At 35.4% G+C, this 16,977-nt stretch overlaps 2 protein-coding genes across 2 annotated transcripts; one reads left to right on the top strand and one right to left on the bottom strand.

Moving 5' to 3' along the window:
• The first annotated feature begins 137 nt into the window (after positions 1–137).
• LOC116765319 (uncharacterized) lies at positions 138–3,064 on the top strand. Its single transcript, XM_061526342.1, has 9 exons — positions 138–276; positions 462–562; positions 864–938; positions 1,006–1,169; positions 1,407–1,608; positions 1,761–1,936; positions 2,003–2,183; positions 2,256–2,471; positions 2,795–3,064. Exons 1-9 carry the CDS (start codon positions 246–248, stop codon positions 3,035–3,037), a joined length of 1,389 nt encoding a protein of 462 aa, XP_061382326.1. The 5' UTR covers positions 138–245; the 3' UTR covers positions 3,038–3,064.
• Positions 2,520–16,708, bottom strand: LOC116779473 (sodium leak channel NALCN). Its single transcript, XM_032673769.2, has 35 exons — positions 16,559–16,708; positions 16,291–16,476; positions 15,993–16,216; positions 15,780–15,908; positions 15,550–15,695; positions 15,362–15,470; positions 15,042–15,241; positions 14,312–14,472; positions 13,746–13,913; positions 13,483–13,674; positions 13,274–13,411; positions 12,987–13,193; positions 12,460–12,713; positions 12,058–12,183; positions 11,737–11,925; positions 11,352–11,531; positions 11,165–11,285; positions 10,957–11,088; positions 10,652–10,819; positions 10,507–10,574; positions 10,213–10,353; positions 9,810–9,930; positions 9,605–9,738; positions 9,361–9,526; positions 8,730–8,924; positions 6,641–6,858; positions 6,076–6,299; positions 5,679–5,815; positions 5,473–5,609; positions 5,191–5,350; positions 4,761–4,862; positions 4,625–4,688; positions 4,287–4,377; positions 4,128–4,207; positions 2,520–3,824 (listed from the first exon to the last, which is right to left on the bottom strand). Exons 1-35 carry the CDS (start codon positions 16,706–16,708, stop codon positions 3,682–3,684), a joined length of 5,361 nt encoding a protein of 1,786 aa, XP_032529660.1. The 3' UTR covers positions 2,520–3,681.
• Positions 16,709–16,977: the final 269 nt, after the last annotated feature.

The raw sequence follows: 16,977 nt of genomic DNA, 5'->3' as shown, positions 1-16,977 counted from the left end.
AAGTTCTTTTAACATTTAAACATACAACAAATAGTTTATAAAGTCATCATAGTTTTTAAAACACGTTCATATCTAAAATAAACATATCTTGCACTAATATGCAGTTCATTGCTTTTTGTCCTACAGTTGAAAAATTTATTGTGATAGTGGGTATTAACTAAATAACAATGTTTTCATAATTACTTTGAGTCTTTATTTATAAGTGCTGAGAGGAACACAACTATAAATCATACCTCAAATAAATTATGCAAAGCGACAATGGATCGTACAGTAGTTGTGAGTACAGATGAATTGCATTTACTAAACTGTCGTTAAATGAGTTGTTGTTCTAAATTTATTGACTATAAATAATCTGAAGCTAAGATATATAATATGTTTATCTTGAAATAATGTGAACTTTTATAATTAACGCATTGATATAAGTAATAAAATGGCTAATGGTTTGTTATGCCAATGTGCAGCTAATGATTTGCTGGATAGCCATGTACTGGGACACGACAAGTTGGGTGTGCCAGCCATGGAGAGATCCACCAGATCGAGTCTTGATGCCCATAGTGTTGAAGTGAGTGTTTTTGATATTTACTTTAGTAAATACTGAAGGACATGAAGTAGTGTGAAAAGTTTTATGGATTTAAATGTGCTATTCAAGGAGTAAAATAGATTTTTTTTATGATTTACTCACTTTTATTGGAATAAAAAATCTACCCTCAATTGAATTGAGTTTTTATCACGAGATCAAAAGGAATATTCAACATCGTAACGGCGTTCGTTGTTGATGTTATTGTTACTTGTTTTTCTTTGCTAAAATGTTTGTAAAAGATTTTAAGAAAGTCTCAACAATCTTATATGCTACTTCTGTCCAGATTGGTGAAATAACAGAATCTCCGGACACGGAATATATGAGTACATCGGCTATATTACATTATTGTAAATCAAAAGTAAGTAATTCTATAATTAGCAATAGGATTATTAATATTTAAATCTTAACTAACGTCGTCACTACAGATACTACTTCCGTATTTAAAATTGTTAACCGTGATGGGATTACGACCGGTTGCAGACGCATCGAACTCCTCCAAATATTCAATTTGTATATCGCATTTCCACTCTGCACAGGTTGCAGTATTTATGTTTCTCGGGTATATTCTTCAATATATGGCATGTTTTAGGTAAATATCTTACATTTTTAAGTAATTAATAAAAAAATTAAATAATTTAAATCTGAAGTTTGGCTACGAAAGTTTTGAACAGAATTAACTTAGCTGATAGATATGAATTTAATCAGAATGTTGTCGATTTTAACTGTGTTATATTTACCTTTGTAAAAGCTTCATTTGACGTAACATTTATTTAAATTTTGTGTTTTTAAATAATTTTAATAAATTATTTTCTTAAATCTGTTACAGGAGAGACAGAGGATTTTGCTACAAATTAGTACCACTTGCTTTGTCATCATCATTAGAATACGATTCATATAGACAAGTTTGTTATGGCAATATAGCATTTACATATATCGGACCAAGTGTTTTGCATTTTATTGGGTTCCTCTATGCACTTTATTTGTTCAGAATAGCTGATAATGAACAGTTGCAAAATTTAATGGAAAGGGTGAGTTGCTTATTATTAAATAATAAATGATTTGAGTAACACAAAATACCTGGACATTGTTAGTATTAATTGAATTTCAGGCATAGAACATTAATTATTGGAAACAGATTTTGTTCTAGTCCAAAATTTAAAAACTATTTTTTAAATTTTAGGTATTTCTTTTGTCATCTTATGCTCCGCAAGGGACGCCTTCTGTGAAACCAAAAAGACTGCTGCGGATGCTGTGGTTTTTTATTATATTAAGCGTTATTTGGATGTGTATTTCTCTTTGCTCTGTCAATTTGATGATGGCCAAAGGAACTATTATATTTAAATGGATGGAAACAAGGTAGTTGTGTTATAATACTATTTTGAAGATATCGAAAACTCTTTTTTACCACAGATTTTATTTCAGCTCCACCGACGTTATACTAGGATTGAAGATCCTACTCATAATATCTACACTCATCCACGATATGGTTCAAGCTACTGTTATAACCAGTTACTGTCTTCAAGCACAGCTTCTGCAAGCACATTTGATGTTTTTGAAGGAGCGTCTTTTAAACCGAACTATAACCCCTTTGAATTGGATGAGGGTATGTTATCTGGAGCTACTAACAAGTTTGCCTGCAATAACGATCTAATTTCTGATACATATTCTATTGTAGGAGATTGCTGAATTTCGTAAATTATTGAAATATTTGAATGACGATTTAGCCCCAGCGGTCTGTTTATTTACGATAGTAAATATTTCGTGGGCAGCTTCGGGGGTCATGTGGTTACTGAATTTGGATAAAGTTGACACCGGCACGGAACCCATCGCCGGCATCAGCGTACTGAATCAACTGCTGTGGATATCAGCCGTCATGGTGCCATTCATTCAGGTCGGGAATAACGTTTCAAATGTTTATTAACACAGAAAATATTAATACAAATGAAACAATATTGAACATGAACTTTATTTTCGTACTTGAAGTGCATTAAAAACATAATAATTAGGCAGAGACAAACAAAACAAAATCTAGTTTTATTCTTAACTACTATTCTTCCAATTAATTAATAAATATGGTTAAAATATGGTATAAGATAAACAAACAACGGCTAACAATTTGACGTTAATATATATATTTATGCTATGGCTCCTTTCACGTTGGAATTGTGGGATGTTTTGCCAATGTCCAATATATATGTTATAAAACGATTCTAGGCGGCGAGGCTGTCAGACGAATGCCATCGGACTCAATCCGTGGGCCATGAGTTGTGTGTGAGACCGTTTCTCCACCAGGACACATCCCAGGAGGACATCAGTACGGTGCTCGCCTACTCCGCCTCGCTACAGCTAAGAGCCAAGCTGTTCTACTATCCCATAGCCGGCAGATACATATGCTTAGTGTTCACGATAACTATCATACTACTATTTACTTTAGGAATGTGCCATTATTTGCAATGATTAATATAATTATATTGTTGTGATTCACTTTTGAAGTTATTTTTTCATCTGAGGATATTAAATAATGAAATAAATTATTAATTTTCTACAACATTTAAGTTTAAATTGGAACAGTTGATATTACTATAAGAAGTTAGCTAACAATATAATTTAGGGCGCGACCACACCCCCTACGACGAATGTTCTTTTGATATAGAAAGTATATATTTTTTTATTAATATATTTTTTTAACTAGGTTTTTCAAATTTTTTATATATGTTATATTTCTGTGTACTACTTTTAGTACACAAAAATCTTACATTTACATAAATAAATTTCATTCAACATATTTTTTTAAATAAAATATAAACTAGAGAATTATAACATACAAAATGTAGTAGAGTATGTTTTTAGTTGTTATATATACATATGTATATAATAAGAGACAGAAATGAAAAGGAACAAAGAAGTTTAAACTTGGAGGAAAATTAAAATTTATCTTCCCGTGGCGATGTCTGTTGGTTCTCTTTGCAATGAGCCGTTTAGAAGTTCTTCCTTCTAAGCTTGCTATTGTATAGAATAGTAATATGTTAGAGAGACACTTTATAGAAGTGTATAATCCACGAGCTTGTATACATTCTTGAACCCAATTTATGTGTGTGTGCCTAGTGTGCGAGTGCGGCGAGCTGCGCCCCCCACCACGCGTGCACGTCGTGTAGGGCCGCGTTCGTGTGTGCGTGTGTGTGTTGCTGTGTGTGCGTGTGTGTGTGAGCGGTGTGAGCGCCGCGAGTGTTGCTCTTGACGGTGGCTGAAAGAGATAAAATTATATTATATGAGCTATATATTTTTTTTATTGGTTTTACTAAGATGGATACTATTTTCTCACTTAAAATTTTATTTATAAGTCTTAGTTGATCCAACAAAGACGTTATTCATTAGCTTTTTTTTTACTAATATTTTAAATAATAGGTAAGTGTGGAATTAAAGAAAACCGCAAAATAATTTTTTTTTGGCTCTGTAATCCGATTTTGGACAATCTACCTAACATTATCTCTGGCAAGTGATATAAAATCTATTGATGTAAGTAATTTTCAGTAGAAAGTATGCTTACGAGGGGCTGGTTTCTTAGTGAGGGCTGGATGTGGATCGCTCAGCGTTGGTTGTAAATATTTCTTCACTGGACTTTCAGGCCTGTTAAAATAATGACTCTCGTTAAACCCTTATTTAAAATATTTGTTTGTGCTGATAGGCATATTTTTTATCGCCTCACCTCGGTACAGTTACTGAAGGTAGTCCAGATCTTTTGAACTGCCCTTTACCGGAGGCACGTTTCGGTTGAGAATCCAGAGAAGACGTAACGTCTGCGAAGAAATCATTTCATGATTATATAGTAGTAGAATGATAGTTCAGATTGAAATGGTGTCTAAGATCCAGTTAGGAAATGATACACGCTCCTAAATGATAAATTTATCATGTAATATTATTTGTTTACAAAAACAAAATCGCTATATTTATTAGCTATCTTTTTGCTAGATTTTTTTGCAGAAATATTCGATTATATGCGACTACAGAATAATTAAATAATAATGAGATAAAAAGTGTACATACTTGACATTATAGGCTGGGATGCCGATTCAGTGATCTCCGTACGTCCGGAATTGGCAACAGTTTGCTGAAATTAAAATATTCCATATATTCATATATATATTATTAATAGAAGAATCAAGTAAGTGAGCTAACTAACTTGAGCTTCCGCTTCCTGTTTCTCTTTTTCTTTCTCTGTGGCAAAGTCAACTGGCTGCTCGTTGGTCTTCCTCAGCCCAGCTATAAGACTTGTCTGCTGCTTCTAATAAAAAAGGTATTAAAGTTATAAAATTAAATTAAATATTATCTTCTTCTTAATTCATTATTTCTTATGTAATCAGGGAAGATAGTTTGTTTCGACTGGATCGACTGGGGTGGTAACATCCTGTATTTTTTTCTCAGTTTTAAGACTCAAGTACTGTCTCTTGATATCCGTCTTGCTTCTTAATGTTATCTGAGTAGTTTTAATAGTTCCTCTTAATATATATATGCTTACAAACTAGTACATGTTACTTGTTCCTGTATTTCATCGTCCTATATAGTATTAAATTACTTTTTACTTTTTATATACTATAAAAATTGTTACTTACGCTGCTGTTGGCTCGTATTTTTTTAAGACATCCTTCGAGCCATGTTCTAATCGTCTGTTTGGCGACTTCCTCCTCTATAAGAAACTCAAACTCCTCTCTTGCAAGCAGTTCCTCCATTTGCAAAGACTTACGAATATCAACCGTTCGATAGGAAAGCATACTGTAAGCAAATGGAATTGAAAAAAATATATTTTTCCAAAATAGAACGCCAAATAACTGCGTGAGATAGTATGATCAAAATATGCAATAAAAATATATATATATATTACTCAATTTACTCACTTAATGACGTCATGGAAGGTGACGTCTTCTCCGTTATGGAGTCGTTCCAGTTCGTAACACATGTATTTGAACAGCAATCTTTCCTTGTGAGTATCGCATTCCAAGCGGCCTTTCAAGAGACGTAATATGAATTTAACCTGAAACATAATAGACCTTATATATTCAATGAACTTTTGTTGATAACATATATAATGTTTTTCATTTACCTTCCTCACGGGGATCACACCTTTCTGGTGAACGTCTACAATATTCCAGGTGTTCTGGAAGTTTCTGATATCAGCGTAGGATAGAAGAGCGTCTTCCTCGTTCGAATAAAACAACGAGAAGTTTTCCATTATGATAGCTGCGGAATTATTAATATGATAATGTATGTTATCACTTTAGCTTACTTTGTGATGTTAATGTTTGATTGTCAGTTTTTACGTCTATACTTTTTTTATATTCTGTAGATATCTTAAATGTCTTGTTTAAGACGATATAAGGATATAAATTGAATTAATTACAATATTCAATAAATAACTTGCATAAGGGCATTAGACACTTGTATTGGCGTAGTGGTATCTCTAATACATTCTTATGTATATCTGTGCGTGTAGTACTGACCGACAAGCAAATTGAGAACGATATAAGTAATAATGACGTAGAACGTGCAGAAGTAAGCCAGCGAGGCGGTGAAGTTCCCGCAATCCGTCTCCCAGTAGTTATCTGCGGGCGTGCAGTATGGCGGCGCCACCATACAGTCGTGCATGATCTTGTTCCAATCCTCGCCGGTCACTATACGGAACAACATGGCCACACTGTGGATAGGGGAATTGAAGTTCGCCCGTCTGAAATCAAATAATGTTATATAAATATCATTTACTATAAGAACTAGTCCTGTCCGCGGATACGTCCGAGTGTATGTAGCTATTGGGTTAGAAATAAATGTATTTATATTATATACGTATATATGTATATAAAAGAACTGGTAACTAAAATTCGGGTCTATTTAGTCTCTGTTACACCGCTTCAGTCAAAATACAACTGTTATGGCCCGATCCAATCGGAATTATAATGAAAAATATATCCCATCTTATTTTGAAGTTTCATCAAAACCAGCTCCGTAACAAAAATCCATTCATATTCACAAACTTTGTTTATAATATACACTAATAATTCTATCAAATACCTTCCGATTCCTTCGCCATATTTAACGTTCCCAAACACGATGGTGCCGGCGAGTGCGTAGAAGAACACCAGTAGGAACATGCCGAATATAATGAAGAAGCTCTTGCAGACGCTCACCCCGACCGTCAACATCAACATCTTGAGAGTCGTGTGCTTGCCGGTTATTGTGAAGAAGCGCAGGATCACCACCATGAAACCCACGAAGTATGACAGGTCGTTCTGTTAATGGATTTACATATACATAGATTACTAGTTTTTGCCCGTGACTTAGTCTGTGTCACTTTCAGAATTAAAATGTATAGCTAACCGGGCATTTCTGTTCCCACTTAGATGCGGTAAATAAGCAGATTTTGGCTTTTATTAAGTTTTATCATTCGATCGGGATGAAAATTATATATCCTATGTAAATTTCCTCATTCTAATTTAACCCCCCCCCCCCACCACAAATTTTCAGCCAAATCCGTACAGCCGTTCTTGAGTTTTAATAACGTTATTAACACTTCTTTCGTTTATATAGATATAGATTATCTGTACTTGTACATAATGTTATATAGGGTTTTCCAATAGGGACGCTTGAACTTTGACAGCTGATTGCGGCCATGTTGTTTGAGTGACAGCTGTCGAATGCAGTGTGTTATATTCATTCCGTCCTCCCAAACCACCATGGCAGGTTACAGTGTCGAGCAGCACGTGCAAATCATAAAATTGTTTTATGAAAATGGGTCTTCAGTTCGAGCAACGTTCCGCGCACTTCGCCCGTTTTACGGTCGCGATGATCGTCCTGCCGAGTCGACTATCCGTCGATTGGTGGACAAATTCGAGTCAACCGGGTCAGTTAACAATCAGCCGGTTCCCGTGCGTCAACGTAACGCGAGATCTGCCGAGAATATCGCCGCTGTGCGCGACAGTGTCCTCGAAAACCCGCGGCAGTCAATTCCGCGTCGCGCACAGGAACTCGGCCTTTCGCAGACGACAACTTGGCGAATTTTGCGTTGTGACTTGAGCCTGCACCCGTACAAGATCCAGCTGACCCAAGAGCTCAAGGTTAATGACCATAGACAGCGCCGTGTGTTCGCTGACTGGGCATTAGAGCAGTTGGAAGTTGACGCCGATTTTGGCAAAAAAATCATCTTCAGCGACGAGGCGCATTTTTGGATGAATGGCTATGTCAACAAGCAAAATTGCCGTATTTGGGACGAGACCAATCCACACGAGGTTCACCAAGTGGCAATGCACCCGCAGAAAGTGACTGTTTGGTGCGGATTTTGGGCCGGAGGCGTGATTGGTCCGTATTTTTTCGAAAACGATAATGGTGTGGCCGTCACCGTCAATGGTGAGCGATACCGGTCGATGATAACCAACTTCTTTTGGCCTGAAATCGAGAATATGGATCTGGACAACATGTGGTTTCAACAGGACGGCGCTACGTGCCACACAGCACACGCTACGATGGAAGTTCTGCACGAGCAATTTCTGGACATGGTCATCTCGCGCGGAGGCGACGTGAACTGGCCACCGAGATCGTGCGATTTGACCCCGCTGGACTTTTTCTTGTGGGGTTTTCTTAAGTCGCAGGTCTATGCCAACAAGCCGCAAACCACCGATGCCCTCAAAGTCAACATACGCCACGCCATCGATCAAATACAGCCCGATTTGTGCGCCAGAGTCATCGAAATTGGACCTTTCGTGTGCGCGCCACCAACCGAAGCCGTGGCGGTCATTTGAATGATGTCATATTCCATACATAATGGGGTCGATAGACCTTCCAAATAAAAAAAAAATTTCGCAAATATCTTTCCTACATGTATTTTTTTTTGCATTTCAAAGATCAAGCGCCCTTAATGGAAAACCCTATATAAAACACGACCTAGCGTATGAGTCACATACATTAGCAATACATTCATATATTCCACTTAGGTTAAACTAGTTAAATATTTTGCAAAAATAAATATACTTCAAATAAAACTTGCTCTACATTATAATATGGATAGGATATAAAACCACCTTCTTTCCAAAAAAAAGGTTATATTATAATTGCTATATAAAATATTAAATAATTTTTATTTCATATCGTATTTTTTCTTATGTACCTTAAGAGTAAAATGCATGAATATCCATATACATCCCGCCACTGTAACGAGCAGGTCGTATCTGTTCCGACGCGACTGCCAGTAGCCGCGTGGTGTGAAGGCTATCGTCTTCAGGAGCACTTCCACTACGAACACCAGCGTCAGGAGAGCTGACGTCAGGGCGAGACGTTCTGTGTTACTCGAATGACGGGACCACTGACAGGAAACGGAAATAATTATAGCATATAGTAACAATTTCAAATATAATTCTAATATTAAGAAAATAATGAAAGAAAAATATCCTCAAATAATTTTATTTATCAATTCTACGTCTCTTTGTTAGCGTCTACGAATGTTTTTCGCAAGAATATGTAGGCGTTTTTAAGGATTTATCTACTGTAGAGCATTTTATGCAATATATATAAATATTACTAGGGCAATAAAATAAAAAGCTGAAACATATTTGATTCCTTTTAATTATGTTTTTTTTCTAATGCAAGACTACGAAGTATCCTTAATATCTTGATGTAAAGGAGAGTTAGTCAATATTGAATTTAAAATAGGAAACTCGTTATTTATTTGTAGAAAATAAATAGAAAATTGAAAGTTAATCAAAAATTTCGAAAATCTAAAATAATTTTTGTATACTCACAGTAACAGCTAGTAACCCGCTGTTTATAAGCACTACGATGGCAATGACTCTTTTGAAGGATAAATTTTGTGTGACGTCATAAGCGAAGGCACGAATCTTTCTGCCATCGGGACGAGGTGGCAAATGCAATGGCTGAGCAATTTTCAATCTCTTTTTCAGATCACACCTAGACAATATTATTACGAAATATTAAAAAAAGGGTGGTAAAACTGTTAAATTATATATATTTAAGAACTAATACTACCATCTCCTCTGGTCGACAGTCAGTAGAGCCGTTCCTTTGTTCTCTGAATAGTTCGCAATAACCACACCAACAAATAATGTTAGACCGATCATGCAGCCTAAGAATATGTAGACGTGTATGTAAATGGCGTGCACCTAGAAACAAAAACTATTAGTGTTCATATATAGGTATATCAATATATATTAATAGGTGTAGTAACACTGACAGGTCCCAGGGCTTTGATCAATACGTCACGGACGTCAAGCCAACCTTTAAACGACAGGACTTCGAAGAGAGTAAGTAGAGCGTCGCCTATATTATCGAAATTGAAACGCTTTGGATTTGCCCTGAAAATACAATAATGGAAAAATTAATATTTTATTCTTCTTAACTTTCTTCTTGTTATATTATAACTGGAAGTTTCAAGAAACATTTTAACATTATGATTAATAATATGTTTACTTTTCCGTAAAACTCTGCTGTATCGTCTTCTTGTTTAGTTTGCTTGTAAGAGATGACCTTAAGTGTTTTCACTTTGTGCGTTACAATTTTTTATTATTATTTCCTATCACATTATTAGTTACAAACCATATAAATGAAAATGGATTTGAAAAAAAGTTAATACAAACCACACTCTAGGCACCAACATCGATGGGAACGTCTCGTTAGGTCCGGGTCTGAGCTTCATTTTAGTGACGAAGACACGTCTCATGAACACACCGACGCAGTCCTCCCGACGAGTTATTGTTGGGTCGTTACAGCGAGCTAGCCTGGGAATTAGAATCAAATATAATCAAATTATTTTTTTATATTTATCTCAACTAAATATCACTGATTAATGGCATAAATTGATACTATCATACGCAGCAGTGAACTAAAAAAAAGGAATAAGTGTTATTTGATGTAGAAAACATATTACTAACCTTCCACCATACAATTGTACTCCATAGCTCGCGAACACAAACATCAGCAGAATGAGTAACGTCGATACCTGATACATTTACATATCAATGATAAAAAAGTAATATGGATAATTAATATTTAAAAATGGAACATCAAATGGCCGACCAATAGGATCTCTTTGAAGCCGCGGCAGAGTTCGTAGACGACTTTACGCATATGAGGCACGAGCGTGAAGATGCGCAGCGGACGAACGCAGCGGAGTATCATGAGCATCTGGGCAGGGCTGCCAGGCGGCACGCGTACCGGCATCCAGCAGAGGAAGGTCAACGATACCTGCATACAGTTCAGTATAACTATTTTTAGGCTTGAATATGCCTCTCAATGGACCTCATACAGTTTAAATTTCTACTGTTAATTGCGTCACTTCAATGCTCCTTAATAAAATTTATAATCAAGTTGTTATAACTCACAACATAAATAAAGACATCGAGCCCGGCGGCAGCGTCCTTTAGATATGCCTTGGGCGTGAAGAAGAGGCCGTCCGCTAGAATCTTAAGAGCCAGCTCCAGACTCATAAACACGACGAACCCATATTCAGCTATCTGTAACATGAATAGTTCATAAGTGTAAAAAGATTTTATGAAAATATATAAATAACGAACAGCATTTTTTACGGACCTGAAGTACGAAATTTTCCATAACTCTATACGTAGGAGTCTCAAACATCATTGATAAACAGGATAATGTGGTGACCATGATCATCACCCAGTCGAGGTAGGTGACCAGACCGAGGAAGTTACTGTAAAAAATATAACGTTATACATGGTGTACACTAAATATACATGACGTACAAAATATAACCTACTGGAAACTCTTATAATGAACTTTTCTCTCATTCCCTGTGACGGGATCCCTCAGTCTCGCGTCGTATCTGGCGTCGACGATGGCGCGACAAATTTTACGAAAACGTGACTCCCTTGGAACTATCAGCAACGGCGTGTCGAATAGAGGGTGATTCTCACGGAGATCTTCTTCACGTTGATTTCTAAATGTTACATACTGTATATATTATTCAGTTTATGAAGTTCAATATGCAGATTGCGTTCATATTAGGTTGACGCTGGCACATAGTTTTTATATTTTATTATTTAATTTAACAAATAAACTTGAGGGCTTTGTGTCGCTCATTTCTTAATATGTTATATTTTAAAACGTTCATGCATGTTTGTATGTCAATATTTCTAGCTCACCGTCTCATCTCAGCCTGCTGCCTCTTGGCCTGCAGCAGTCGTATATCGAGGTACGGCGGGCGAGCGCGGGACGAGGGTACCACGCGGGAGGCTGCCCCGATGTCACCATTCTCCAGGAGGTGTTCGTACGTCTGCTTCAGCTTGATCGAACCGCTGCGGACAGATCTGCGGATAGATCTTGAACCGAATCTGTAATTATTTTTATTCATTACCGCTTTTCATGACTACTGGTTTTGGGCAACAATTGACTAATACAATAGAAATCGCTAAAAAAACTGTGTATAGCAAAAGGTGCGTTAACTTAAAATAGATTTTTATTACTTTTTTTGATCAACTCGAAGTTGTTTAGCGCTGGACACAGTGCCTTGAGACTTCAATCCGGATTTACCTCCCGTCGCTAACATGGCGGAATCACCGAGAACCAGGCGACGGTGATTATTAGAGTCGCTAGAAACGTATAAATATTTCAGTTTTTTTTTTAATTACACAATATACAATAGAATACATAATTCTTAAAGTAATATATATTTACTAGAAACAGAAGTAGAAACAAACATAACTCACAATAAAAACAAAAGAAGTAGACTGTCTACCTGCAAACATAAATAAAAATAAAAAAATAAGACGGCTTGTAAGAAAATACATTAAAGCAGACATGGATATGGAGTATACCACGTAAAAATTACAAACGTGCATAGTTTTTTTTATAAAACAAGATCATACTTAATAATAGAAGCAACGACATGTTTTCGCAACGCTGCGCTGGGTCTCTGTGATGGTGGCGCCACTGTCAGCGTCTTCACCAGACAACGCTTTCTATATGGGAAGGCTATCTTGTCTACTCCGATGTACTCTATGGCTCGGCGTGAGATGTCGCCAGTGGTCCGGCCTCCACCCCCCGCGGACCCCGGCCCCCCCGCGACCTCCTCCTCGACGTCAAGGTCACATACAAACTGACGCATAAACGACTCCCGAACCTGATTGACAATACATTATGATATCCATTATCCAAGACATTTAAAATACAAGACAAGAACAAGACATAACACATTTAAATTAGTGCTTTTCGGATTTATGTGACGTCATAAATATAAGGAAAACAAGTCCGACTGACAGACCCTTTATTATCATATGATATGTGAAGTTAATGCGATAAACATATTGATGTAAGTACAAGATTGTTTTGTTGAACATAACGACTTTGATCAACAGCTGTATGGTTAAGTATTTTAACAGAAGAGAATGCTTACTTTTGGTAAATTAAAGTCTCCTGGTACTTTGTGTAATTTGGTCATCTGCGGACTATCGGGGAACTTCTCAAATATCCTCAAACGGAACGGCAAGCTCTCCTTTATTTCAGCACTCTGTTGTCTATAGCGCAGCTGTTTTAACTTCTTGATGTCCTCATCGAGTTCTAGATTGTCCAAAATTACTGCTACGAAAAGTGATAGCACAATCTGAAAATATTAGTGAAAAATGACGTCTAGGTCGTCTCCCGTATAGATTTTGTGGCATATTTACTTATTATCTAAATTACCAGTGTTACAAACAGGTGGTACAATATAAAGTATATCGCAACAAGAGGAGTTAAGGTCTGACTCGTTCGAACCATCGTCTCGTCCATGACTTCGACCCACGCTTCTTGGGTTAATATTTGGAACATAGACATAAAAGCCTGAAATAATACAAATTGTAAGGATTTGTTTTTGCACATAATAAAATTTGGCTTTTATATATTTCATTCACCTCAGGAAATGTCTCAAATTTAGTAAACTCGCAAAGGAAGCAGAAGAGCTGCATTGAAATAGATGAGCTTATGATCAGCAAACACATGGTAAATATTATAAGACTTCCCAATTTCTTTCCTGGACCAAAAATCTTGTAAACAAATCCTTCCAACAACGGCGATGCTTTTATTAGACGTACAATACGAAGTACCTAAAATTATTGTATTGTTGTTTTTTTTAATCCTCTATGAAAAAAATAATTTATGTTTTAAGTTTCCTTACTTGAAAGTATGTAAACCCTGACATATACAGCTGTGGTATTATATGAATAGAAGTACCGATGGCTAAAAGTAATTCAAATTTGTGGACTGAGTGTTTAAAGTAACCTTTCCATCCCAAGCACCATATTTTAATAAGAGCTTCTAAATCCAAAAATATTGTGAACGCAATCTGAAAATATAAGGTAATAAATAGTTCATTTTCATCATTCCATAATAAATATTATTTATATATTCCAGTTTAAACCGTGTATAGCTGCCGGCACCTAACTTGGCAAGTGACGATAGATGAGCAGAATGCGATTTTTAGGTACCATAGATAAAATGCGAGACACAGGGAACGAGACGGCACAAATCCTAATTCCAAATTAAACATACTCTTTCTGTTCCTGGTATGAGTTATTGTTATTGATAAGCATCAAGTGACCACTTTCTGTTGCAATCAGTGTACATCAGTGTACAAACATATCCCCACTACGTAAAAACCTTGGCAAGTTACGTGCCAGCAACCATACAAATAGGTACAAAAATGTCAAAAATTGTAATGTTTTATAATTGAATATTCACTACCTCGATATAATAGTATTTCTCATAAAAGAATTCTCTCGGATTGTCATCATGCTTGAAATTCATAGTAGCGGTTATAATTCCATTTGCTAGAACCACGCCCATTACAATGAGCCGAAAATATGCGGATCTTAACATTTTATGAAAAATTTCTGGTGCACTACCTACAAAGAAAATTAAGTTATGAGGGAAACAATATCTCAATACCATTATATGCATTACAGTTTGCTAAATATAAGAGGCAGCGGGCGCCTCTTTACTTGTGACGACACAGTGGTGTAATTTCGTATGACACTGTGATAGGAACTGAGACACTGGCAGGCATTAGACAACACCTTTTTAATTAACATTTGATTGGATTAGCATTCACAAGCATTGTCCAAAAGATTAAAGGTAATTAATATTAATACCAAGAATATCAAAATTTTGGTTAAATAATGAGATCTAAGATTTTCGCGAGTATTCATTTAAATGAAACTAGTATTTTTCGGATTTACTACGCGGATTTTATTATTTAAAAACTACATAATCCCGACGTGAAACCGTGATCACGGTTGCTGCAAAGTAACCGAAACGTCGGGATTATGTAGTTTTTAAATAATAAAATCCGCGTAGTAAATCCGAAAAATACTAGTTTCATTTTGGTTAAAATTCAATAAAATTTCAATTAGTAAATATAAACCATTACATTTTGTAATAAAATAGTTAAAACTATTTTTACATATATACAAACCAGAATGTTTATTTTCATCAATAGTAACCAATTTCCATCCATTGTCATCTCCAGTGAAAAACTGTGTGGTGCTACCTTTAGTAATAGGATTTCTGACACCCCACATTTGTTGAAATTGAACTCTTATCTCATTGAATGTCTCAGTGATGACAGCTATGAACACATTCTTCACAAGCCAAGCCAAGAAGAAAATCATTGTGCTGAAAAAAATGTATTTTTTTAAATAAATACTTATAATATTTTACACTACATGTCTTTTTGATTTCTATCTAATTGTGTACATTATTTCACACACATTGTTTGGGAAATTTGATCCATACCTGAAATAAAGAGCTGATCTCCAGGTAGGTAAGGAATCAATGGCTCTATACATAATAAAAACCCAACCTTCTTGAGAAGAAGCTTGATAAACAGTAAACAGACTGGTTGCTGCAAAATTTAAAAATATATAATTTTGATTTCCAAAATTATTAATATCACTTTATGTTCCCACTTATATATTTCTTACCAAATTCTTCAAAACCATTGAAACCCATAATGTATTTAGATAAATTAAGTTTAATGCATTTCATTCCTGGTGGACACTGATAGCCTGAATTTGCTTCAGGTGAGCAAAATGTATCAGGGATGGCCAAAGAGTTTATAGTGATTTCACTGGAATATAAATATTTTTTTTTTAAAGATCACATAATTTTCTATATAATATTGTCTAGTTAATTAACCAATAAATAAAATTACTTAGGATCTGTTGTGTTCCTTACACAGTGATGGGTGAGCTCACCAAAAAATTGAACTCCCAACAAGCTATACAGAGACATAAAAAACAAGAAAAATAATGTTACATTGTAGATCTGTTGGCTGGACCTCCTGCAAGACAACAAATATATGATGTAGATTTTTTTTTTTATTTATATAATTATCCTTAATAATTATAGTCATAAAATTGCTTACTTAAATATTTGGTTAATCCTAGACTTTGGCATTGAAAATTTAAGAAATACTCTGAGAAAGCGGATCATTATAAGAGGCCTAGGTGCTCGGAGTATACTCAAATAACTATATCTTGGCACTATTCCAGTCAGCTCAAACATTTGGAGTAAAACGGACACCCACAAAAAGAACACCATGGAAGCATCAAATTGGCACCAGTGGTCTTTCAAGTATGCCACATCTCCCTAGAAACATAAAAAAAATAATGTACCTAGTTTATTATGAATTATACACATATATTAAGTTAGGTTTAAGTTACCTTCAAAATTCCTCTTATATGCATTTTGGCAATCATTTCAGCAGTAAATAAAAGAGTTACACAGCAATCCACAGCAAAAGTTACAGTCTGAAGATAGGGATATTTTTCAAAGGACTTTGGTGTATTAAATGAAACCGACATCAAACTAAGTAAAGCACAGAAACGTAAAATTCTTCTAACCCATAGCTGTGAATTAAATTAAAAATTAGTGCAATAAAAAAATGTTACAAACATCTTTTAAGGGAGCAAGGTTTTTGACAAATTTTACCTTATTCACCCACTCAATATCGGCGCTCTCATTTAATGACTCTTCTGGGCCATAGTCGGCAAGTACAGGTTCTCCTTTCAGACTTTGCTTTCGCCCAAGCATTGTGATATAGTTCTTAACAAAAGTTTTCTGTCCAATATTTAAAGTCATTTACAAAATTTTTTGCTATCGTATTTTAAATAAAGGTTTATATTTATATCGGAGAAAAATTTCCATGTTTAAAAGTGGCACCAGCTGGAAGAATAAAATTATTTACAATTTTGTTGTTGGTAAAAATCCTTTTAATATATTGTCTTAGTCCCATTCTTCAACTGACGAATGTCGACTGAATTCAGGATACAATAAAGTATTGATTTTTCAGTTTGTTTCGAGTCAAGCCTTATAAATGTCACATATTTTGAATTATTGAATATAAATTA

The sequence above is a fragment of the Danaus plexippus genome, chromosome 2, assembly GCF_018135715.1.
Source record: "Danaus plexippus chromosome 2, MEX_DaPlex, whole genome shotgun sequence".
NCBI lineage: Eukaryota > Metazoa > Arthropoda > Insecta > Lepidoptera > Nymphalidae > Danaus > Danaus plexippus.
Note: the sequence above shows the minus strand (reverse complement) of the source record. Positions and strands in the feature narration are given on the sequence as shown.

Excerpts from the sequence above, each read along its gene's own strand:
- LOC116765319 (XM_061526342.1), top strand. The coding sequence starts at position 246 with ATGCAAAGCGACAATGGATCGTACAGTAGTT. Across the intron at positions 277-461 it reads CAATGGATCGTACAGTAGTT|CTAATGATTTGCTGGATAGC; the intron begins GTGAGTACAGAT and ends GCCAATGTGCAG. Across the intron at positions 1,609-1,760 it reads TGCAAAATTTAATGGAAAGG|GTATTTCTTTTGTCATCTTA; the intron begins GTGAGTTGCTTA and ends TTTAAATTTTAG.
- LOC116779473 (XM_032673769.2), bottom strand. The coding sequence starts at position 16,708 with ATGACTTTAAATATTGGACAGAAAACTTTTGTTAAGAACTATATCACA. Across the intron at positions 10,820-10,956 it reads TCGATGTCTTTATTTATGTT|GTATCGTTGACCTTCCTCTG; the intron begins GTGAGTTATAAC and ends AACTGTATGCAG. Across the intron at positions 5,351-5,472 it reads ACCTTCCATGACGTCATTAA|TATGCTTTCCTATCGAACGG; the intron begins GTGAGTAAATTG and ends ATTTGCTTACAG.